The 25,239-nt window shown below is 36.2% G+C and overlaps 1 protein-coding gene and 1 pseudogene across 1 annotated transcript; both read right to left on the bottom strand.

The window, feature by feature from the left end:
* Positions 1-1,983: 1,983 nt before the first annotated feature.
* Positions 1,984-2,085, bottom strand: LOC112787186 (small nucleolar RNA R71; annotated as a pseudogene).
* An 8,328-nt stretch (positions 2,086-10,413) lies between these two features.
* LOC140183175 (MACPF domain-containing protein NSL1-like) lies at positions 10,414-12,399 on the bottom strand. Its single transcript, XM_072231197.1, has 5 exons — positions 12,231-12,399; positions 11,337-11,483; positions 11,140-11,144; positions 10,839-11,027; positions 10,414-10,713 (listed from the first exon to the last, which is right to left on the bottom strand). The coding sequence occupies exons 1-5, from the start codon at positions 12,397-12,399 to the stop codon at positions 10,471-10,473; spliced, it is 753 nt and encodes a 250-aa protein (XP_072087298.1). The 3' UTR covers positions 10,414-10,470.
* Positions 12,400-25,239: the final 12,840 nt, after the last annotated feature.

Raw genomic sequence — 25,239 nt, 5'->3', positions numbered from 1 at the left:
GCCTCCTATAGCTGCAAACAACTTTGAACAGAAGCCACAGCTAGTTACTCTTGTGCAACAGAATTGTCAATATCATGGACTCCCTCAGGAAGACCCAAATCAATTTATTTTTCTAGTTTCCTGCAGATTTGTGATACAGTGAAGACCAATGGAGTGAATCCTGAGGTATACAAACTCATGCTCTTCTCATTTGCTGTAAAGGATAGAGTAAAGTTGTGGTTAGATTCTCAATCCAAGAAGAGTTTGGATACTTGGGATAAGGTTGTCACTGGATTTCTAACTAAAATTTTCCCACCTCAAAAGTTGACTAAGCTAAGGGTGGAGGTTCAAACTTTCAGACAGAAAGTGGTGCACGAAATCGTGATCGTTCATTCCTTGGTAACGGCGCCAAAAACTTTATACGCACGTTCATAATCTTAGTTCTTTGTCACAACTTCGCACAACTAACCAGCAAGTGCACTGGGTCGTCCAAGTAATAAACCTTACGTGAGTAAGGGTCGATCCCACGGAGATTGTCGGCTTGAAGCAAGCTATGGTCATCTTGCAAATCTCAGTCAGGCGGATTCAAATGGTTATAGAGTTTTAATAATTAAAAGATAAATAAAACGTAAAATAAAGATAGAGATACTTGTGTAACTCATTGGTGAGAATTTCAGATAAGCGTATGGGGATGTTTTTGTTCCTTCTGAATCTCTGCTTTCCTACTGTCTTCATCCAATCCTTCATACTCCTTTCTATGGCAAGCTGTATGTTGGGCATCACCGTTATCAATGGCTACTTCCCGTCCTCTCAGTTAAAATGGTCCAAAATGCGCTGTCACCGCACGGCTAATCATCTGTCGGTCCTCGATCATACTGGAATAGGATTCAATAATCTTTTTGCGTCTGTCACTACGCCCAGCACTCGCGAGTTTGAAGCTCGTCACAGCCATCCCTTCCCAGATCCTACTCGGAATACCACAGACAAGGTTTAGACTTTCCGGATCTCAAGAATAGCCGCCAATAATTCTAGCCTATACCACGAAGACTCTGATCTCACGATCAGGAAGCTAAGAGATATGCATTCAAGCTTGCTTTCATGTAGAACGGAAGTGTTTGTCAGGCACGCGTTCATAAGTGAGAATGATGATGAGCATCACATAATCATCACATTCATCATGTTCTTGTGTGCGAATGAATATCTTAGAGAAGAAATAGGCTTGAATTGAATAGAAAAACAATAGTACTTTGCATTAATTCATGAGGAACAGCAGAGCTCCACACCTTAATCTATGGTGTGTAGAAACTCTACCATTGAAAATACATAAGAACAATGTCCAGGCATGGCCAAATGGCCAGCCTCCCTAAAGGTCTCAAATAGCATAAAACTAGTCAAAGATTCCTAACACAATAGTAAAAAGTCCTATTTATACTAAACTAGTTACTAGGGTTACAGAAATAAGTAAATGATGCAGAAATCCACTTCTGGGGCCTACTTGGTGTGTGCTTGGGCTGAGTATTGAAGCTTTCACGTGTAGAGGTCTTCCTTGGAGGTAAATTCCAGTTTGTAACCTGTTTCTGGTGTTTAACTTTGCTTTGCAACCTGTTTCTGGCGTTTAACTCCAGAATAGGGCAGAAAACTGGCGTTGAACCCCAGTTTGCGTCGTCTAAACTCGGGCAAAGTATGGACTATTATATATTTTTGGAAAGCCCCGGATGTCTACTTTCCAACGCAATTAAGAGTGCGCCATTTAAACTCCTTTAGCTCCAGAAAATCCACTTTGAGTGCAAGGAGGTCAGAATCCAACAGTATCTACAGTCCTTCTTTAGCCTCTGAATCTGATTTTTGCTCAAGTCCCTCAATTTCAGCCAGAAATTACCTGAAATCACAGAAAAACACACAAACTCATAGTAAAGTCCAGAAATGTGATTTTTATTTAAAAACTAATAAAAATATACTAAAAACTAACTAAATCATACTAAAAACTATATAAAAACAATACCAAAAAGTGTATAAATTATCCGCTCATCAGAAAGATGGTGAGACCCTTTATGAAGCTTGGGAGAGATTCAAGTTACTAACTAAGCAATGCCCTCTGGACATGTTCTCTAGATGGACTCAGCAGGATATTTTTTATGAGGGCCTATGTGAAATGTCCAAGATGCACTTAGATAATTCTGCAGGTGGTTCTTTGCACATGAAGAAGATACCAGAGGAGACTACTTAGCTTATTGAGTTGGTTGCTAACAACCAATACTTATAATCCTCCAACAGGAATCTATGAACTCTGAGACCCCTCAGAAGAGAGCCGTTTTGGAAGTGGAAGCTGTTGATGCTCTTCTTGCTCAGAACAAACTTTTGTCTCAGCAAATAAGTCTAATTACTCAACATTTGAGTGGAATGCAAGTTTCAGCTGTCAACACTCAGAATGCACCTCAAGAAGCCTCTTATGACATGACAAGTAATTTTATGCAAAATGAGAATTATGATTATGCTCAATCTTCTTCTGAACAGGTCAACTACATGGGGAATGGTCCTAGAAACCCCAATAATGATCCATACTCTAAGACCTACAATCAGAGATGAAGAAATCACCCAAATTTTGGGTGGAGAGACCAACCTCAGAGATCTCAGAATTTCAACAATAATTCTCAAGGCAGTTTTCAGCAGAATAATCATAATAATTGCAAATTTTAGTCTCATCAACAACAACCACCTCAGCAGGAAAATTCTCAACCCCAGCAGAATTCTAACTGGGAGACCATGATGAATAGTTTTATGCAGAAAACCAGAGCTTCCATTAGAAACCTGGAGGTGCAAATGGGGCAGTTGAGCAAGCAAATACCTTAGAGGTCTTCAAGTACATTTCTTGGTGACACAGTGGTTAACCCAAGAAAAGATTGCAATGCTATTCAATTGAGAAGTGGTAAAGTAGCTGGTTCTGAGACCAAGTTCAATGAGGAGCTAGTTGAAAAAGAAGCTCTAGAGGAGAAGAAGGAAGAAGTAGAGCACGTCCCTCCAAAGCGTGCAGACAACCCATTCCCAGACTCTCTTGACACTTATCCCTCATTACCTAAGGCTCCTGAGTACAAGCCTAAAATGCCATACCCTCAAAGGCTTCAGAAGGCTTCCAAGGACAAGCAATTCTCTAGATTTTTAGAAGTCTTCAAGAAGCTGCAAATCAACATTCTTTTTGCAGAGGCTCTTGTGCAAATGCCTCTCTATGCTAAATTCGTGAAAGAATTGTTGACTAACAAAAGGAATTGGAAGGAACAAGAGACAGTGGTGTTGACCAAGGAATGCAGTGCTATTATTCAACATAACCTTCCTGAGAAGATGCAAGATCCAGGAAGCTTTGTCATTCCTTGTACCATCAGAGATGTCACTATTCAGAGAGTTTTATGTGATCTTGGAGCTAGCATCAATCTCATGCTACTTTCAGTGATGAAAAAGCTTCAAATTGAGGAGGTAAAATCCACTCGTATTTCTCTTCAACTTGCTGATCTTTCTATTAAATTTTTTATGGGTATTGTTGAGGATTTACTTGTGAAAGTAGGACAATTTATTTTTCCTGCTGATTTTGTTATATTGGATATGGAAGAAGATGCAAAATCCTCTATTATTCTTGCTAGACCCTTTTTAGCTACAGGTAGAGCTTTGATTGATGTGCAAAAGGGTGAATTAACCCTGAGGGTCAATGAAGAACAGGTGGTCCTTAATGTATTTAAAGCACTCAAACACCCTAATGATTCTGAAGGGTGTATGAGAGTTGATGTTGTTGAACCACTTGTTCAAGAGGTACTGGAAGCTGAGGTACTTGATGATGTTCTGGATCCTATTTCTGAGTATGAATTAGTGGAAATTGATGATTCACCACCCCAAAAAACAATGGTGAACACGCCTAAAAGGGGGGAGGAAGTCCCCAAGCTTGAGCTCAAACCATTGCCTCCTTCTCTGAAATATGTGTTCTTGGGTGAAAATGAGTTATATCCAGTGATTATTATCTCTTCCCTGAAGCCTGGAGAGGAAGAGGCACTTATTACAGTGCTCAGGAGCCATAAAACAGCTCTTGGGTGGACCATTGGTGATTTAAAGGGGATTAGTCCAACCAAGTGTATGCACAAAATCCTTCTTGAAGATGATGCTAAACCGTTTGTGCAACCACAAAGGAGACTCAACCCAACTATGAAAGAGGTGGTCCAAAAAGAGGTAATAAAACTATGGGAAGCCGGCATTATTTATCCTATTTCTGACAGTCCTTGGGTAAGCCCTGTGTAGGTAGTTCCCAAGAAAGGATGGATGACAGTGATCAAGAATGAAAAGAATGAGCTTATTCCTATAAGGACAGTCACAGGATGGAGAATGTGCATAGACTACAGGAGGCTCAACACTGCTACAAGGAAAGATCACTTTCCCCTACCTTTCATTGATCAGATACTTGAGAGGTTAGCTGGTCATGCTTTTTATTGTTTTCTAGATGGATATTCTGGATATAACCAAATTGCAGTAGACCCTCAAATTCAAGAGAAGACAGCATTCACATACCCTTTTGGAGTATTTGCTTACAGAAGAATGCCATTTGGACTTTGTAATGCTCCAACAACTTTTCAGAGGTGTATGCTTTCCATTTTTTCTGATATGGTTGAAAAGTTCATTGAGGTATTTATGGATGATTTTTCTGTCTTTGGTAATTCTTTTGAATCCTGCCTTAAGAACTTATCTCTGGTCTTGAAACGGTGTCAAGAATCAAACCTTGTTTTAAATTGGAAAAATGTCATTTTATGGTTACAGAAGGTATTATTCTTGGACACTGGATTTCAAACAAGGGGATTGAGGTTGATAGAGCAAAGGTATAGGTAATTGAAAAATTACCACCACCATTTAATGTTAAGGCAGTCAGGAGTTTCTTGGGTCATGCAGGGTTTTATAGAAGATTTATAAAGGATTTTTCAAAAATTGCTAAACCATTGAGCAACCTATTAGTTGTTGATGTTCCTTTTGTGTTTGATGCTGAATGCCTGCATGATTTTGAAACTCTGAAGGCAAACCTTATCTCTGCTCCCATTATAGCTCCCCCTGACTGGGATTTACCATTTGAATTAATGTGTGATGCTAGTGATTTTGCTATAGGAGCTGTTTTAGGACAGAGGCATGGCAAGCTTATACATGTCATTTACTATGCTAGCCGTGTGTTAAATGATGCTGTATGTTTTTTATAACTTTAGGACCTATTTAATTGGTTCTAAGGTTATTGTTTATTGATCATGTTGCTTTGAAGTACCTTCTAACCAAACAAGATTCTAAACCAAGATTAATCAGATGAGTGCTACTCCTTCAAGAGTTTGATATTGAGATAAAAGAAAGGAAAGGGTCAGAAAATCAAGTGGCTGACCACCTTTCCAGAATTGAGCCTGAAGAAGGAGTACAATCACCCACAGCTGTGACTGAGACATTTCCAGATGAGCAACTATTCCTCATTTAGCAGGCTCCATGGTTTTCAGACATTGCAAATTATAAAGCCATGAATTTCATTCCAAAGGAGTACGGCAGACAACAGGTGAAAAAGCTACTAACTGATGCAAAGTACTACTTTTGGGAGGAGCCATACCTTTTTAGAAGATGCTCAGATGGTATAATCCGGAGATGTGTTTCAGATGAGAAGACACAACAAATTCTTTGGCACTATCATGGCTCTGATTATGGGGCCACTTTGGTGGTGAAAGGACAGCTACAAAGGTCCTTCAGAGCGATTTTTACTGGCCAACTCTCTTCAAAGATTCAAGAGAATTTGTGAAGCACTGTGATAGGTGTGAAAGAGCTAAGAATCTTCCTGCCAACCATGAGATGCCACAGCAGGGGATTCTTAAGGTTGAGTTATTTGATGTGTGGGGTATTGATTTCCTGGGACCTTTTCCACCATCATATTCCAACAACTATATCCTAGTGGCAGTTGATTATGTGTCCAAGTGGGTGGAAGCTGTGGCTCTACCCACCAATGATGCCAAAGTGATGATGAGCTTTCTTCAAAGATATATTTTCAGCCGGTTTGGTATCCCGAGGACACTCATTAGTGATGGTGGAAGTCACTTCTATGACAGACAGCTAGACTCACTTCTGCAGAGATATGGAGTCCGTCATAAAGTGGCAACCCCTTATCACCCTCAGACAAGTGGACAGGTTAAGGTTTCCAACAGGGAACTAAAGAAGATTCTAGAGAAGACCGTCAGCGTCTCAAGAAAGGACTGGTCTAGTAAGCTTGATGATGCTCTCTGGGCTTACTGGACAGCTTATAAGACTCCTATTGGCATATCCTCTTATCAGCTGGTCTATGGTAAAGCCTGTCACTTGCCAGTTGAGCTGGAGCATAAAGCTTACTGGGCAATCAAGTATCTGAACCTTGATGCTCAGGCTGCAAGAATTAAAAGAATGCTTCAATTGAATGAGCTTGATGAATTCAGATATTTAGCCTATGAGAATGCCAAGCTCTATAAGGAGAGAACTAAGATATGACATGATAAGAAGATTGTCATTAGAGTTTTTGAGCCAAGTCAGAGGGTGCTTCTGTTCAATTCAAAGATCAAACTCTTTCCCGGGAAGCTGAAATCCCGGTGGTCAGGACCGTTTTTGGTTACCAGAGTTTCACCGTATTGTCATGTGGAGATTCAGGAAGAGAATTCTGACAGGAAGTTTACAGTGAATGGCCAGAGGTTGAAGCACTATCTTGGAGGCGAGATTGATCGCCAAAGGTCCGCTCATCTACTGAATTAGTGGAACTGACCGTCAAACTAGTGACGTTAAAGAAGCGCTTGTCTGGAGGCAACCCGATAATTTCGTATCCTTGGTTTATTTTTCGTTGCGTTGATTTTATTATTTGTTTGACATTTATTGAGTTTTTACTGTTTTTCCCTTGTTTTACGTATATTTTGATCATGCAGAAATTTTAGAACAAGAACTAGACACTTAGAAGAATTTTTGCTAGCTCTGGAGACAGCTAATTTGGATTGGTTGGCGCCAAACTTGGGATTTCCAAGTTGGCACCGAGTGCTACATGAATCAGGGTAATTTGGGTCTGTAATCTTGATGCCAAACTTGGGCCACTCAAGTTCGGCGACGTGTGTGCGTGCACAAGAGGAATTAGGCTCTGGAAGGCCCACGCCGAACTTGGAAAATCCCAAGTCTGGCGTGGAGAATGACATAAAGGAGAGAAAAAGGGGAAGAGATAGTGCCGAACTTCAGGTTCTTCAAGTTTGGCGCCATTGTTGCGCATAAAAAGGAAAAGTTCTCTGCCAGGGGGACGCCGAACTTGGCTCCCCTGGCATTCGGCGTAGGAAATTCAACGGAAAAAAAAAAGTAAGGGTTGGCGCCAAACTTGAGCTTCCTCAAGTTTGGCGTGGGGAGGAGATATCCACTGTGTGAGTCACGACGCCGTACGCCACTATCCCCAAGTTCGACACCAGCTGATTCATTGTTCCTAATTTTTTGCCAAACGTGATCCCACATATCCCAACCATATCACATGGCTTCCCTCTGATTGATCCTTTCCCTTTTTACCTTACCTATTTATTTATTCCTTCATGCACTTTCTACTAAGCCTACCCCACCAACCCCTGAACCCCTCCTGACTTCTCTTCCCCCTTAACCGAATCTCACCCCCCTTCCCAATATATTCCATTCCACAACCCAACTTCCCATACACTGCAACCCTCCCCTCTTGCTTTCCCAATACCCACATGTGATCCCCCTCAGCCTTTCCCAAATAACGTGACCCCCAACGCCCCCCCCCCCCTTTGACCAAGATTTTCGCCCGTGATCCATCCCTCACCTAACCCTTCTTCTATAAAAAACCGACCCCACTCCTTCCATTCCTACCACCAACCTTCAACCCGTCCTCATAACAAACACATAAATTCACTACATTCCCAGCTTCCTCTATTCCTCCTTTCTCTCATCCGTTATAGACACAGCCCCCCTCTACCTTATAAACACACATCTTCTTCCCTCTCCAACCACACAAGCCAGTCCCTTCCCTTTCAAGACCGCAACCCTTCACGCCCTCCTCCTATGTCCATAACCCCCTTCTTTTCTCCTACTTCTTCTGTTTAATTATTTCCGTTCAAAAAAAACTTTTAGCATTGATTTTTATTTTCTTCTATTTAAAATTCTTCTCTCCTTTCTTCTTCCCCTTTGTATTTCTTTATTTTGATCGAGGACGAGCAACAGTTTTAAGTTTGGTGTTGTCACTTTGTTGTTTTATTCTGTTATTTCTATGATTCAAGAAGATTCCGCTCTAAACTACATGAAGAGCACTTTTATGATGTTACTGGCAAGAGGCCGGTTCTACCAGAAGTGCGGTTTAATCTCCAACTAGATGAATATCCAAAAATTCAGCGTGAGATTCAGAGAAAAGGATGGCAGTATCTGTGCAATTCGTACACACAAGTGAGGCAATTAATGGTTCAAAAATTTTATGGGAACCTGTGGATTACTTATAAGGATGTGTCTGGAGTCAATGAAAGGGATCACAGAAGCTTTGTATGGGGAAGAGTCATTGATGCCAGATTTCTTGATGCCAGATTCAGGAGCCAACTTCCTGTACTCCATGTCAATTTCTTCAGGGGTCTCTATGTGCTCACTCACAAAGCTGAGATACAAGGAGGAGGAGCGTCTTTTACTCTTAAGGATATTTCACAACTTTCAACAGTGTCTAATGAAAAACACGATTAAAAATTAAAAACAGGGGTAAAAGTCCAAAAATAATGTACCTCACTGGAACAGCTAAAAGACTCCTCACACCTTTCTGACCAAGCTCAACGAGAGTTTCATCTGTATATGATTTCAACCACTGTACCGGGCCCACTCGACTTTGGAAATTCACCCAACAATTCCATAAGAAACAGAGGCTCAAAAAGGTAAGCCAACAATTCAGCAATTAAAAAGCAAGTTAAATGAGGTTCAAACTAACCTGATAAGCAAGAGTGTGCTCATTGTTAATTCCTCTAGCTTTCAACTCCTACATGATCAGATTTGCCATCACTTTGTGCACTGATAAAAATAATAATAATAGCAGTAAGTAGAAGCAGAAGTAAAAGTATTGATATGAGGTGCTCCATTAAGTAGAAGCAGAAGAATTTTAATTGATCACAAATCATTAGGTTTTAATGTTTTGGCATATATGCCCCGACCAAGTATGAAGGAATTGTATGAATAGCTAAATCGAAAATATGAAACAAACAAGCTAAATAGAAACTCTCGACCATGCCATGCAAATAGAGAAATTCTCGACCACTTAGGAGATTTCGGTTGAACCAAGTTAAAACTAAGACATCAAGTTAACAGATTTCTGTTTTAGAAGAGCAATATGTACCATTCTTCTTAAGCACGTTCAAAACCTTCTTGGTAGGGCCTGCTATCATCGAACTCCGAAGTCCAAGCTCCTTGGAACTATATTTAGGATTTGAAAAGAAAACTCACCAATTTGAAAGCCAGGAAAGTTATCAACATCAAACATGCTTGTTCCTTTCAAACCAAAATAATGGATGGCCTACAGAGGAGTTGGATGCAAACATTTGGTCACCCCAGAAGATAATAATCAACTTCATACCATATACTTACTTTATAATTGTATGCAATAATCTAGTAGTGGTGCTTTACAACAAATTACAGTAACCTTAGGAGGTTTAGTGTAGGCATGAAAATCAAGCGGTACATTATACAATATCATTTAACCATAGGTGAGGTTGGTGTAAAATACCCTAGAACCTATTACCCTTTCATAACCTGTCTTGTATAGTCATATGCTGGTGCACTACAATATATACATGCCAATGTATTCTATAATACTAACATAAGTTTAATATTCATCTAAAAAATACATGCCAATGTAACTATTTGCTCTAAGGCTTTGTTCTGATAACTATTTGCTCTAAAAGTAACAAACTAGTGAAACTGGTAAATTTGTAGATGATAAAGCAAAATACCTTCTGTTTGTCATCGGTTGTCTGCCTCTGTAGTAAAGAAGGACTCCTTACATTTGAAAACAGAAAATCTCCAAGATCTTCTAAATGTCTTCTGAGATCACCAGGAGAAATCTTTGAAGAATGCTTCTGTTTGACACAGATTACATCTTGACCACCAATAGCCATACCTACTACTATGTGTGTACCATATGTCTGAATGAACCTGCCTAACAAAATTCATCAGCATCACATACGAATCAACATAGAAACCCAAACTTAAACACCATATCAAACTGTCAAGATCACTCCACATCAAATGAGATGGGTGCTATCAATGTCGAAACTCTTTCATTAGTCTGTTCGGTTCATCAATAAGACAACAACTAGGCTAAATTTTGTAGGATCGCCAAAATGATGAATGTATAACAACCAACAACGAATTGAATTCAAGACACTCAATATTTACACCAGGAATACAAAGATTAATTTAGTGAATTCGCCACTCTACTTACTAAACATAGTAGGGGCGTGGTGTTTACCTAGCCAATGTCGCCAGGTCCCATTGAGCAGGAACAGACTTCTTAACTTCCTCTTGCAGCACAAGTGGAGAAGCTGTTAGATGTAAATAGTCAAGCGAAATGAAATAACCATCAATAGCAAGATACTTGATGTCAGCAGCATCCCTCAACCAGTTACCACTTAAATCAAAAAGAGCATTGAAATAGCCAGAAGGTATTTTCCCTTGCACTGCCGATTTCTGATTTAACAACTCAGACATCTGAAAGTTTAAAAAAGATTCAGATAAAGATCTTAAAACCCAAACATAGTGATATAACAAAGCTTTCTAACTAATTGGCATCTTACAAATGAAACAGAGAAGAAGATATAGAGAAAAAGGAGGACCTGGTTGAACTCAAGCACATCGGATTTGAACCTTATTCTATCCCCTTTATCACAACGAATGTCCTCAGAGACCCCTCTAATGGTGATGGAGGCTCCACCAGCTGTAGGGATCAAAATATCCCTCTTGTACATTTCATCAAGCACCACCAACCTCTTCCCACCGCCTCCAACTCCCTTTGCAAAATTCATCTAAAAAATACATGCCAATGTAACATAAGTTTAAGATTCATCTACAAATTTAACATGGATTTAACTAACTAAATAATAATTATCAGAACAAGTCAAAGGGAGGCCAACAAACAAAACCTAAAATATTAAACAAAGATGGAAACAAAGACACAGGGAGCAATAACATTGCTGCACAAACGTTCACTTTCAGCGAATTATCTTCTGCTACTTCCAAGAACTTTAGGCAGGAGTGCCTAATTGGGGAAAGATTTCTCTTTCTGTTAATTAGTCCAAAATAGAGACACAGAGAATCAGGGAAGAAAGACTTACCAGTGCTTACGGTGCCGATTGAGACAAAGACAGAGGATTCCGAATCCAACGAGGGTTTGCGAGACAGAGACCACTGAGGGAGTAGGAGGGCATGCCGATGCCTAGGAGCGATAGAGAAGGGGATGGCAGCTCGGCTGCGACCCTGGTCTGACGAAGGAGGTGATGCTCAAGACGGAGAGACAACAGAGCTTGAGACGCAGTGAATCGTGCACTGCAGAGCTCGAGGCGCGGTGAAATAAAGACGGCGGAGCTCCAGGCACAGTTAATCACGGAGTAGTGATGAGAGTGGTGAATGAGAAAGTGATTTAGGGTTTGGGTGCGACAGAGAGTGGGTTGGGTGTGAGGGTTAGATAAAGGGCTGGGTGTGAGGGTTAGATGAACATGAAGGCGAGCATGCTGGGTGTGAGGGTCATGGCGATCGACTTGGTGCAACGGCAGCTTCCTGGGTGTGACGGCAGCTTGCTTCTAGGTTAAAAGTGAATTTGGGAATAACAGTGAAGTGTATCAGCTGTTATCATATCACTTCTATAGCTAGGTTAAAAGATAACTTAGAAAAAAATGTGGGAAATAAAATTTTGGGGTGAACTTTATCGGTACACTTTTGCAGGGTTAAGACAAATTAGCCACGCTTTTAAAGCATGCCTGTTTCTCTCTATGGCCACGCTTTTTAAGTGTGGCAAAAAAAAGTGGCCAAATCACAAATTAGCTGCCACCCTCATAAAAGCGTGCCCATTGACCACTTTTGGCCACACTTTAAAAGCGTGGCAAGAAAAATGTGTGCCGATAGGCCTTTTTTCTTGTAGTGTGCAGATTTATAAAACAACATTAATTCAACATCATAAACCAAAACAGCATATTACCTATTTGTATTGTAGGTGGTGTCGAATGAAATACCATCTCCGAAATACTCACAGGCGGCCCTGCTCCTTGCGTCCACCCAAAAAGCAAGCTTAATCGACTGATCATCCTCGAGTTCGAGCTCGAAAAAGAAATTCTGATTCTTCTCTTTCAGTTTTAATAAGTATTTCCCAAATTCTTTTGCATCCTCTAGTTCTGATGACATTCCGCACTTCTCTCGTGATGTAATTTCTCACATCTTTTCGATAAAATTTAACTCGCGGTAACCCTCCGCTACTGTCACAAATGATTGGTAAATTTTGCTTGGTCTGATTCCGGCTTCCTCGTTCTTCTCTATTGTACGACGCACGGACATGCTTAGTTCTCTGTATTGTTTAAGCATCTCTGCTTGATTTGCACAGCAAGGATGTGAATGATGCAACACGACCTTGGAAATGATCCAAATATCGATGTTCTTCAATATGTGTATATAAATTATTGCGGGACAATTTAATCCTGCTGAGGGGTTTGTCTTCTCTGTCGGAGATATTTTTTATTTCCATTTCCCCACTCTGCTACATTTAATCAATTGATTCTTAATTTCGTTTTCCTTCTTATTTATGCTCCGAACTCTTGTAGAAATACCTACAACTTTCGAATAATTCTTGTAGAATTTTGCAGCATCTTCAAGGGTGTTAAAAGTCATCCCAACCTTGGGAACAAACTGCTTATCAACATCACGGAGGAACTACAAAATACACCCAAAATAGTCCACAATACGCAATATTAAAACAAGCAAAAACTATAGATTTCAAATACAACTATAAAACCATCATAAAAAATAACAAAACTCATATTCATGAGTCATCATCAAACAGAAACTAAAACAATTCAACTAAAACAATAAGACAATTCACCCTCAGTCAATTGAAAAGTCAGAACCTGTAAATACACCCAAACTTTCTCAGGTTACACCCAAATATTCCTCATTTACACCCGAAAGTCTGATATAAAATGCAGAAGATTCATCAGAACTAGTACATTACATTCAATTCAAACAATGAACAATGAACAAAAAATTTCATAGGCAAGGTTCACAACATTAATCAGCTCCACAATCATAAACTACTAACAAAAATATTAACTGGAATTAAACCACACCTCAGAGACTTCATTGGATCAAAATTCACTTCGCTCTGGTTTAGCTGACAATCTGAAGTTAAATCATCCATTATCTTCAAAAGAATTTCAGAGCTTGATTTCAAAACAATTTCAGAGTAGAGCTTGATTTCAAAATGATTTCAGAGCTTGATTTCAGAAACAATGGAAATCGAGAAAACAAACAAAGAGAACGCACGTAAACGCCAAAAGGGAACGCAGAGAGAAACGCACGAAAGAGATCGCAGAGAGAAGGCACGAAAACGCAGAAGAAATTCGAAAAAGAAAACAAAATCCTTTCGAAAAAGGAAGTTATATATTCACGCGTTGATTGAAAAATCTGTTAAGAGGCGCGTGGATTAGACGTGCCAAAAGAGGCGCGTGTTATGTGTAATTGAGTATATGGACTTATAAGACTTGTATAGCAAAAACGCTTGTATGTGGAGAATAATTCATAAATATAATGGCTATTAAATATATTTTCTCTCATGAAATCAATAACTATATTAAATACGTTGTTTGTATACTATTTTTAGCTATATTTAATTTTAACCATTTAAATTAATCAAATTATAAATACATTCTCATATTTTCGTATAAAAATTTCATTCTTAGTGTTTGTTTGGACGCCATTAAATCAATAAAAAAAACTTTTTTTAATAAAAAATATTTTTTTATTTTTTAATATATTTGACAAATTTTTAATAGTAAAAATAAAAATAATAAAAAAATTAAAAATATTTTTTTTAAAAAGTTACAATTTATATTTTTTAATAATTTTTTTAATAAAAAATATTTTTCACATAATAAATAAATAAAAAAATATTTTATCTTATTGTAACTCAAATATAATTAATAAATAAAAAAAATTATATAAAATATTTAAATATAAAATTAATTTTATTATTTTTAAAAAATTTTAAAATATAATTCAAAAAAAAATTTTAAAACTTCACCCAAACAAATTCTTATAAGATGAATCCATACTCTATATATATATAAAAAGATCATTGTTAGGTAACTTGCGTTATTGACTTGTTTGGTAATGCCGTATGCAACCTAACATGATAACGATAACATCAATATTATGGAAAGCAAATGCCTTTCGAATTCGAGGTTACCTGATAGGCCAGGGCATAATTTCATATCTTTATAGGTCAACGTAGGTCAAGTACGTTATAGTGGTGGGGTTATATATATTTAAACACGCAATTCAATCAAAATATGCAGTGTGGCTTGATTTATTTGGTGTTATTTAGGGCAATAAATTATTAGAGTATAAACATAAATATTTTGTAGAATTAATGAGATATATATGTTCTTATTGTTAGTCTATTTGAGATATAGTTTATCATAGAAAGAAAGATGTTATTATATCTTTTCTACAAATGAAGTATACGTCGAACTTCAAAAAATATTAAATAGGATGAATCTTATATTCAATTTAGTAATAATTCAAAGAAACGAATAAATGTGATGTAAATGAGTATTAAATTTTCAGATATTTTTTATTTTTTATTTTGCTTTACCTTATATAGACTTACAAAAATATAATCATTTTTAAATATCTTCAATTATTGTCGAGATATTAGTGAGCTGTGTGTGAATTATAGTGTGGTTATGTTTGAAATACCAACATTTATTTTGACTACTTCTCCAAACTATTAAAAATGATATATGAGGAAGTTATTTTTCTATTTTACTTGAATGATTATATATATTTATTTGACTTGTTCTCCAAATTATAAGTGTGGCAGTTATCGAATAGTATGGGATGGACCAGATTATAATGAATAATTTATAGGTATAACGGTCCAGTTATACGCAACAACGTGAATGGTGGTTGTTCATGAGCCATAAAAATTCTAGTTTATAACCCAAATTTAACCTATTTATTTTTAAGAGAAGTAGATTGAGCTTTATGAAAATCAAGTTATGACTTGATAAGATATAACAAAGATGTGATTATGTAATAATTTGGAGGTATGAGGATTAGTCCAAGATCAACTTGGTAATCTTGAAAATAAAGTTGGATAAGCTTGTCATTTGAAAAGGTGCTGCTTATATTAGTATATTTTTGGACGAGCATATAGGTGATTGTTTATTGGACTGACGCCAACTTATAGGTGTTGGTTTGTTTTGACTGATTCCAACTTATGATTGCCGATTTATTTGCATTGATTCCAACTTAAGGTGTCAGCTTGTTTAAACTGATTCCAACTTATAATTGTCGGTTTGTTTTTGTATGCCACATTTGATGTTGGTTTGTCATAATATGTGTAGTGTGTAGGAAAAACAGTAGTCGAATTAAAGGTAAGAATAATAATAATTAAAAATAAAGAATGATGAAGTTGAAAATAATGTATTATTTATTGAGAGTTACAATCCTAGCACAGGAGGTGCAGGATGAAGTGTCTCGTTAAAACCCTTTTAAGAAAAACCTAGTATGAAAAAAATTTTGTGAATGGAAAAAAGAGTACATCTTCGGAAAGGTCTTTTTGATTGTCCTCTTTTTAATGAGTTAGTTTATTGCTCTGACGAGTTTGTCTGAGTTCTTCAATTACCATCTATCCAACTTTTTTTTTTTTTTCAGAATTCAACTAAAGTCTTCGATTTGTCGACAAAGTTGAGGTTGGAGAATTCCATCGCTATTTTATTGAACCTCGTTATGTAGTCACAAAGACTTTTGGGTTGACCTTTTTTTTATTGTGCTAAGATAGTCAGAATCATGGACGTATATCTTAGATGCTGCAAAATTGTTGGTAAAGAGGTCGGCCAATTTCTAAAAGGTAGAGATTAAACATGCAAGTAAAATATAAAGATCATAATAAAGCATACAAAAAGTTAAGGAAAGAATGACAGATAATAAGGTTAGAAGCACTGATCACTAGCATAGTAATACTTTTTTTTTATTGGTGTTTAACATTATTATGATTATTTATATCTAATAGGAACTGTTGAATGTATTTCTTCAACCAAATATATTTGTGAACAGTCAAGAGAGTTTATAAAATTTAAGGTAATTTTTAGTTATAAAATATCTCAATAAATAATTACTTACATTATTGTAAACAAATTAGCATAGTAATACTTTATTTATTTCTTTCACTTAATAACAATTTTATATTAATTTTTTTTTTTGTAGAATCTTAGATACATACTAAAAGAGCTTTTTTGATGCCAAATATACTTGGATTGCTATTGATCTTGAAAAATATTTGATGAAATTATTGAATGGTGTAAAAGAGGAGAAGAATCTGTTATTTATAATTTGTTTTTTGGGATATTTATTTTGAAATTTCATATTGTAATTTTACTATTTTGATTGATTAAAACTTGTGTACAATCTTTTTTCTCTATTTCAATTAGTATGTTTATAATACCATATCACAAATTACAGAACATATATAATTACTTTGAACAATAAATTCATGCACAATAAATTTATTCCTACACCAATTCATACTCAATATCCTATTACAATTTTGAACAGATGTGCTTCTCATCTTTAACATCAGAATTTTCATAGAAGTCAGACAAATAAGTGTTTTTTTTTTTAATAGGAGAGCTCAACACAATAAGTGGAGCAAGAACAACAACAAGCAAATAGAAAAGTTAAAAAAGAAAAAAAATCGCAAAGCGTCTCATGTCTTGGTGGAACTCTTCATAAAAGCGTTCGGTTAAACTGATTGAATCTTCGCTAACTCATTTGCTCTGGCAATGATCTACAAAATTGACAATTATCTACAGAATTTAAAAATTGCAGACTCAGATTCTGTCATACCAAACTCCTGTAGTGGCTACTTTGCATAACAAGAGAATATAATCAAAATTTAATCACTACTAAATATTATTAAGGTCTAAATAATAAAAACAGAGTACTACTTGAATGGCCAACATTACAAACAAGTAAAGTCATCAAATTTCATTATAAATTACATTCTTAAACCTTAAGATGATTGCAGGAACAATAAAACTGTTTAGGCAGGCAGAACTTGCAGCACATGTCTTCCAGAACCTCATTGTTCTCCTCTACTTATTTTAAAGTGACACCAAATACCTAATTCAAAAAACATAATCTTAAAAATAATTTTGTTTAAAAAAAAATACAGTATTTTCAGAAGCAAACACAAATAAGAAAAAAAATCAAAAGAATTGAAAGAAAAATACAGCATTTTCACAATCAAATGAATTTTTTTTTATCTATTGCTGTGTTCCTTTCTCAATATCTAATCGCAATGAAAGAAAAATATTATATATATCACATCATTATCCAAAATTTAGACAACCAAACTATGGCAATTCAAAGAGAAAGAAAAAAATAACTAATTTTTCTCATCTTGTCATCCACATCAGTAATAAGATATTTCATATCCCAAATACTTTAGGTACCTGTCTAATTGCAAAACCAACCACACAAATTTAAACCAATTATTATCAACAAGGATTATTAATTTAGGGATTTAGTGATTGAGATAGAGAAAGAAGAACTTGAAAATGTCTCAAACCTTAAATTCCACTTTAGGTCTCAAAAGCTCTCTCTTCTTGCTCGTCGTGTTGTGTAGCCATACTTCGGGAGATAGAGCTTTCAGATTCTGGCCTCCGATTTCGATGCGAGATTCGTATTCGTCTTCAATAGCTAAGATTCTACTCATAGAGTTGCTAATGCAGGAGAAAGAAGACGAGAAATGAAAGTTCTTCTTCTTGTTGTTACTGTTGGGGAAAAGAATAGGACGAGTAGAGTGTGAAATTAAAGAGAAGAAGAAGGGTTTGAAGAATTTGAGAAGAGAGAGCTTCTTCTTGTTGTTGTTAGTGCACCAGAAGAAAATGGGGCTCGTGGAGAATGAAATCGAAGAGAAGAAGAGTTTGTAAAATTTGAGAAAATAATAGTCATAACTATAATTATAATTAGGATCGTTGATTTTATCAAGGTTTGAAATCAAAGACTGGACAGTGTCAATTTTTTTTCTATCAGAGAAAATTCACTCTCACATTACACTGTTGTTGGAGTAGGAGAGGTTCTTCACTGGTGCTGTCATTGTGGGCGTCTTGGTAAAATTATTGGAGGAAAATTCATTAGCATTGAAGGCAAGGAAGGCCATGAAACATTAAAGAAATTGAAGTTGTGCTTGAAGCACTTAATCAAGCAATTCAAGATGGAGTTCACATAATTTCTATTATTTCTATGAAAAGTTTTAGAAGGCTAATTCAACACTTCATTCGTTAAGTATATTGAGAGTTTTGATGCGTTACAATTACTCAGTAAAATTATTAATAACATGGACTTGATGCTAAGTATGTTATTATCTTAATTGGTGATCTTTAATTTAATCAATCTTACAAATTAAAAAAAAAAAAAAAGAAACAAAATAGGGAGCGTCCACACAAAGGATACCAAAGAAAATACTTGGCATGTTAGGAGTCTCAGTGTTTGTTTAGGCGTCATTATTTTGATAAAAAAAATTTCAATAAAAAATTTATTTTTTATTTTTTAGCGTGTTTAGCAAATTTCTAATAGTAAAAGTAAAAGTATTAGAAAAAAAAATATCTTTTTTGAGAAGCTGTAATTTACATCTTTTTTTTTAAAGATTTTTTTTCTTAAAAAAAAGATATTTTTCATGTAATAAATAAACAAAAAAGTATTTTTATATTGTTATATCCAAATATAATTAATAGATAAAAAGAATTTTTTACATGAGATACTAAACATAAAAATTACTTTTACTTTTTTATGAGATCTTTTAAAAAAAGATAACTCAAAAAAAATCTTTTTCTAAAAACTCACCCAAACAAGTTCTTAAGACACAAGAGACATCTCCAATACGGACAAACTCGCGCGTGTCCACCGTGCACCCCTTCCGTACAGTTTTACAACCACACCCTATTCCTTAATATCACTCGTTCAAATTTCTTACAATATATCTGATTGGTCCTAAGTCATGAAAGACTGAAATGCCACAAAAATACAGTGGCATAGATGAAACTATATATATAAGGTGAATTCTCCTATCTCTTTAATTTTGGTACCGAAATTGTCGAAATTATTTTTTATAATAAATTTTAAATATTAAAAAATTATTTATTTTTATATTTTTTAATTTAAATATTAATTTTTATCTCTTTGTAGTAAGTTAGACAAATATATATAGACACCATAACATACACCTATATATAACCTGGGACTGTTTGTCCGATATAAATAAAATCATTCATCTAATTTTTTGTCCAGCATAGAGACAACTTTGTAAATTACTCACCGGTGGCAGTATTGGTGAAATATATAAAATAAAATTATATTTGTAATTAATTAATTATTTACTTATTTATTTATAACAATATTAAAAATATTTTTAAAATTTTTCATTAAGTATAATTACAAATATGTAAGTATTTCTCAATCCGCTCATCTACTTTTTTTTTTTATTTTAATTTAAAAAAAAAAAAAAAGAGGACGTACTACCCGGCCCCTACCCCCTAGATGGTTTTTTCTTTCTTTTCAATTTGGAGGGTAGTTGAATATGGTTCTCAGATACATATTGGGTTAATGGGCCTAAAACTGAAATCCGAACTGTGATAATCAGTTTAAGATATATGACATAATATAGACCATAAACAAAAAATTATACCAAAAACTGGAAAAGAAAGACAATCGGATATGAGCTATGAGCCATATTTGACATTGTCTTGCACAAATCCTCTTTTCTTTTTATAGAGATAAGTTATCCTTTCAAGGCCCAAAATCCTTTCAAGAAGAAACAGTAAGCCTATACGTCTACGTTCTTATGATTATTACGAGCTAATACTCAAATGGATTCTTTAAATTTCACTCATGAATCACTTTAATCTTTCAAAAAAATTTATAGGCCAATTTGTGGAGTTTTTTATTTAAGTTAAATAAATACATAAATTACGGAAACACATAAAAGAGGAAGGAATTACATAAATGCGTAACATTATAGATTTTGACACCTTGTGTTATGATGGTACAACTGTCACAGCACAGAATTTCAGTCACCGAAATATACTTATTTTTCAATTCACCTTTTAGCATCTGAAATATGTAACGTTATACATTTATGTAATTACTTTATATTTTATATATTTTTATAATTTATATATTTATTTAATCTAAATAAAAAAATTTTAATTTGAGTCATGAGTAAAAAATTATAAGCCAATTTAAATCCATTAAAATAATAACATACCAAAAACATGTCGACAAATCGTATTATGACATATAATACTATCATTTATATCAATATACCGCGTATTACTAACAAATACAATATTATTTTATTTTATATGATTAATGTTAAGATGTTAATATAAATAATTTGAGGAGATCGATAACATTAGAGTATTTAAATTGAGACAATTAAAATTTTAATAATTATTTAAAAATTAAAATAAATTTCAGAGTCAATTTAAATATTAATTCTAAGTTTATAGAGAATATTTTAGACCATTTAAAAACCGAAATTTCCTAAAAAAAAGGGATATATTTTCTTTACTAATTTTCGTAAATCTGTATCTTAATAATTGTTGTGTCGTTATAATCTTAGTTTTTCCAACTAAAAACTTAGTCATGTCTATCAATTTCATCAACATTGACTTTAATCTTAATTTTTTATTGACATGGAGGCTGACATGGTTTAGTTTTATTTCTGTAAAAAATGTAAAAAATGAAAACAGAAGAGAGTATGACTTGGCAGTAACTTTTTTTTTTTTAATAGATAAATTAATATAACAGTATTGTTCAGTTATTTTATTGTTCTGAAAATAATGTGAGCCATAAGGTCTGAGAAAATTACAATGCTATTCCTCCTGTGAAATTGAAGAAAATATTATAATTATACTCATTCAAACTAATTTCATTAGTCATTATAATAGTTTTAAGGCAAATTCTATGGTAATTTTTAATTTGGTATTGGACGAACTTATTTTTTAAAATAAATATTAAATATTTAAAAATTATTTATTTTTATATTACGTTTTAAATTTTTTTTAGCAAATTAACTACTACTTCTTAGACATTATAATAATCATCTCATTTTAAGGGCAATGTACTCAAATAAATAAAAGGAGAGAAAGTTTTACGTGATTGTAATAATTGGAACTTTTTTATCTGTATGTCTTTTTTTTTTTTGTTATTATGTAATCTGTGAAAGTTAACCACGGTTTCCTATTTACATGTAAATCGTGGTAGTCTGCAACGGTTTAATAAGGAGAAGTGTTGAAAGTAAACCGTGGTAGGTCACAACGGTTTAGCAAGCAACGAAATATACCTAAAAAACTCTATAGCCAGCCACCGCTTATGAAGGGTTTTTTAAACTCATAAACTCCTGTAGGCTGCCACCGTTTATGAGAAAAATTATTAATGTTCAACAAATTAAATAGTAATGAGCAGAAGGGTTTTGAAAAAGCTTAAACACCATTTGATGTCAACTGCAATACTATGATTAAACCTTATTAGTGGCTAGAAGGCCATATTATACCTGATGTAATTTGTTATGTATTACTCTCGTACTCCAGTGTATATATATATGTACTTGTAAACCAAATACCAATACACAGTCTACCAATCAAGAATTAAACCCTAGCAGAGAAAGAGTACGTACTCCGTACTCAGAGAGAATGAGAGAAGGAGAGAGCGGGAGAGAGCGTTTGAGGGTGAAACACGGTGAAGAAGATGGCCATGCCATCGAAAGAGATAAGGGGGAGAGTGTGGGAGGGTTTGCATCAGGTGTGAAGGAGGGATCAAGTAAGGGCGACCTTAGTTCCAGGCTGACTTCCAAGATTTCGTTCCGTGACAAGGTTATTGGTTCTACGGTAGCCACAGGGATAAATCGGGCTGAAGCTCTAGATGAGGATTCCATGGCAGTGGTCACTGAAAAACAAGGAGATCCTATGCCTCCAAGAGTTTGCTTCTCCGAAGAGGCTAGGAACATCCTTTCTGAACCATACAAGGAAGCAATTGTGATTAAGGTTCTTGGAAAAAACCTTAGTTACACGGCCATGTTTCACAAATTAAAAGGGGTATGGAGGATCACCGGTGGATATGAAATATTGGATGTGGGTTTTGGGTACTTCCTCGTTAAATTTGATCGCATGGACGATCGAGAGAAGGTTTTACTAGGGGCCATGGATGATCTTCGGTCACTATATTGCGGTCAAGCCATGGACACCGGATTTTAAACCTTGTGAGGACACTTTCGGGGAGACTATGGTTTGGATTCGAATCTCTGGTTTGAGCATATGGTACTATCAGGATAAAGCCATGATGAGAATCGCTTCTGCTGTGGGAAGACCAGTCAAGGTGGATCTGGCTACTAAGTTGGCAGAAAGAGGAAAATTTGCTCGGGCTTGCGTGCAAATTAATCTTGGTTTGCCGGTGGTCCGGAGTGTGATTGTCGATGAGTTTGAATATAAGGTGGAGTATGAATGCTTACACCTTATTTGTGACAAGTGCAATTGTTTCGGGCATCCAGCAACTGACTGCAGAATGACCCCAATAGATTCGGAAAGGGTGGATCGAAAGGAAACATCAGTGACCGAGACGGCAGCCCAGGTGGTGCAGCCACAAGAAGCTTTAAAAGAGAAAATTTTTGAATTTGGATGCAATCCCAAAGAGTCAGTGATAGTTGCAGAAATTGGGGAGGAATTAGATGATACGTTGCATGGGAAGGAAGTGGGGTCCCAACATTTGGAAAATGAGGCTGGCTGGACCAAAGTCAGCGGTAAAAGGAGAGGAAAATTGAGTCAATCAAACAAAGCCCAACAAACATCTAAAGATAAAATGCCGGTGCGCTCAAATCAGAAATTGGACCAGAACCGTGACTTTGGGCTACGTATGAGAGGAGCCGAATCAGGGGTGAAGACCGGGTCGGTTAGCGGATCTAAGGCACGCATGGCATCTTCCAAACAGCAAGGGGTGAAGGGCAAATCTGTCTCCGTTGCGGTGCCGACTTTCACTGCCATTATCAAAAACGGACACAAGAGGTTGCGCGCTTCTTCTTTGCAGAATTCGCCGTCAACTCCAGACTGCCTTGGCGACACCAGCAAGCAGCAAATCGGCAAATTAGAAGGGTTGTCAGTGGAGGGACACAGACAAACTGGGCAACAACCGGACAAGGACAAGCAAGGCTTAGGGGGATATGATGGTGGATCTTCATCATCTCGTTAGGGACTTCAGCTGAGGTTGGTCCTTTTTACAATACAAATTATTTTATGGATTATTTAGATTTAAGCTTTCTATTTTGGAATATTAGAGGTGCCTCTAATAAATTGGCCCGGGTTCATAGTAAGGAGTTAGCGAATAAATTTCATCCTACTTTTTTCATTCTGTTTGAAACCCATATTGCTTTCGAGAGGATGAAATCTTTTTGGAATAATCTAGGTTACCAGGGTGTTGGTATTGTTGAGGCTAATGGTCATAGTGGGGGTATCTGGGTTCTATGTTCTAATTCAAATATTTCTGTGAGAGTATTGGATGTAGTTGATCAATGTATCAGTTTTGAAATCACTATGGGCAATACATCTAGTTACTGCAGTGCGGTGTATGCTAATCCGCATATACATCGGCGTAAAGAACTGTGGGGGTGACTTGACAAGGATTGCTAATATGATCCACGGACCTTGGATTGTGTTAGGGGACTTTAATGATGTTTTGTTGCAGAGTGAAGTTAGAGGGGGGCAATTTAGACTTGCCAGAGCAGAACAATTTGCGGAAACATTGGAGGATTGTGGGCTGTTTGATATGGGGGCTATTGGGAGAAGATTCACTTGGTACAGGAAGGTGAAAGGTGGGGTGCAGGTGGCCAAGAAGCTTGATAGAGCAGTCATCAACCAGGACTGGCGACTAATGTTTCCGGAGGCTTATACTGAGGTGCTGGCGCGCCTTCACTCTGATCATTGCCCATTATTCACTAGGTGCAAGATGGCAAAGAGGGCTACCAAAGGCCATCGTCCGTTCAGATTCCAGGCTGCGTGGATGACTCATCCTCTTTTTAGGAATGTTGTTGATACAGCTTGGAATAGAGGAGCTCCGGATGTAGTCAAATGTTTGTTGGAGGTTCAAAAAGATGCAACGAGCTTCAATAAAAAGGTTTTTGGCAATATTTTTGTTAAGAAAAGGGAGTTGGAGAGGCTTTTGAATGACGTTCAGATTACTCTGGAAAGTCGGGAGGATCAACAGCTTAGGATCAAAGAGCAATTTTTGCATCAGGAACTGAATGCTGTCCTTCTTCAAGAAGAGTTGTTGTGGTATCAAAAATCTAGAGAACAATGGGTGAGATGTGGAGACAGAAATACAAAATTTTTTCATCTGCAGACAGTTATCAGGAGAAAGAGGAACAAAATTCATGGGTTATTTTTGGAGGATGGGTCTTGGGCCACGGAGACTACGACTCTAGAAATGGCGGCAAATTCTTTCTTTCAAAAGCTCTTTTCTACAAGGGAGGATATTGACCTGGACACCATGGGGCCTTTTCCTTGCCCGTCTCTTAGTACTGAGGCTTGTCAAAAGTTAGTGGAATCGGTGACGTCTGAAGAGGTTAAAAGAGCTGTTATGACCATGAGTTCATTTAAAGCCCCAGGGCCAGATGGATTTCAAGCAATTTTCTACAAAGAGTTCTGGGACTCTCTTAGCAACGATGTGTGTAGACTGGTCAAGCGAGCCTTTGAGGGTGAGCCACTGAATGCGGCTATTTTCGATACTCTCATTGTTCTAATTCCTAAAGTGGAAGTTCCCTCTTCCTTACGGGAGTTTCGGCCTATTAGCTTATGTAATGTAATTTATAAAATTGTCACAAAGGTTCTAGTTAACAGGTTCAGACCTTTCCTGTCGGAGATCATTGGTCCTTTGCAAGGAGGGTTCATTTCAGGAAGAGGAACCACAGGGAATATTATC

Source organism: Arachis hypogaea, chromosome 20 (genome assembly GCF_003086295.3).
Source record: "Arachis hypogaea cultivar Tifrunner chromosome 20, arahy.Tifrunner.gnm2.J5K5, whole genome shotgun sequence".
Lineage (NCBI taxonomy): Eukaryota > Viridiplantae > Streptophyta > Magnoliopsida > Fabales > Fabaceae > Arachis > Arachis hypogaea.
The sequence above is the reverse complement of the archived record's forward strand: the minus strand, read 5'-3'. Positions and strand labels throughout refer to the sequence as shown.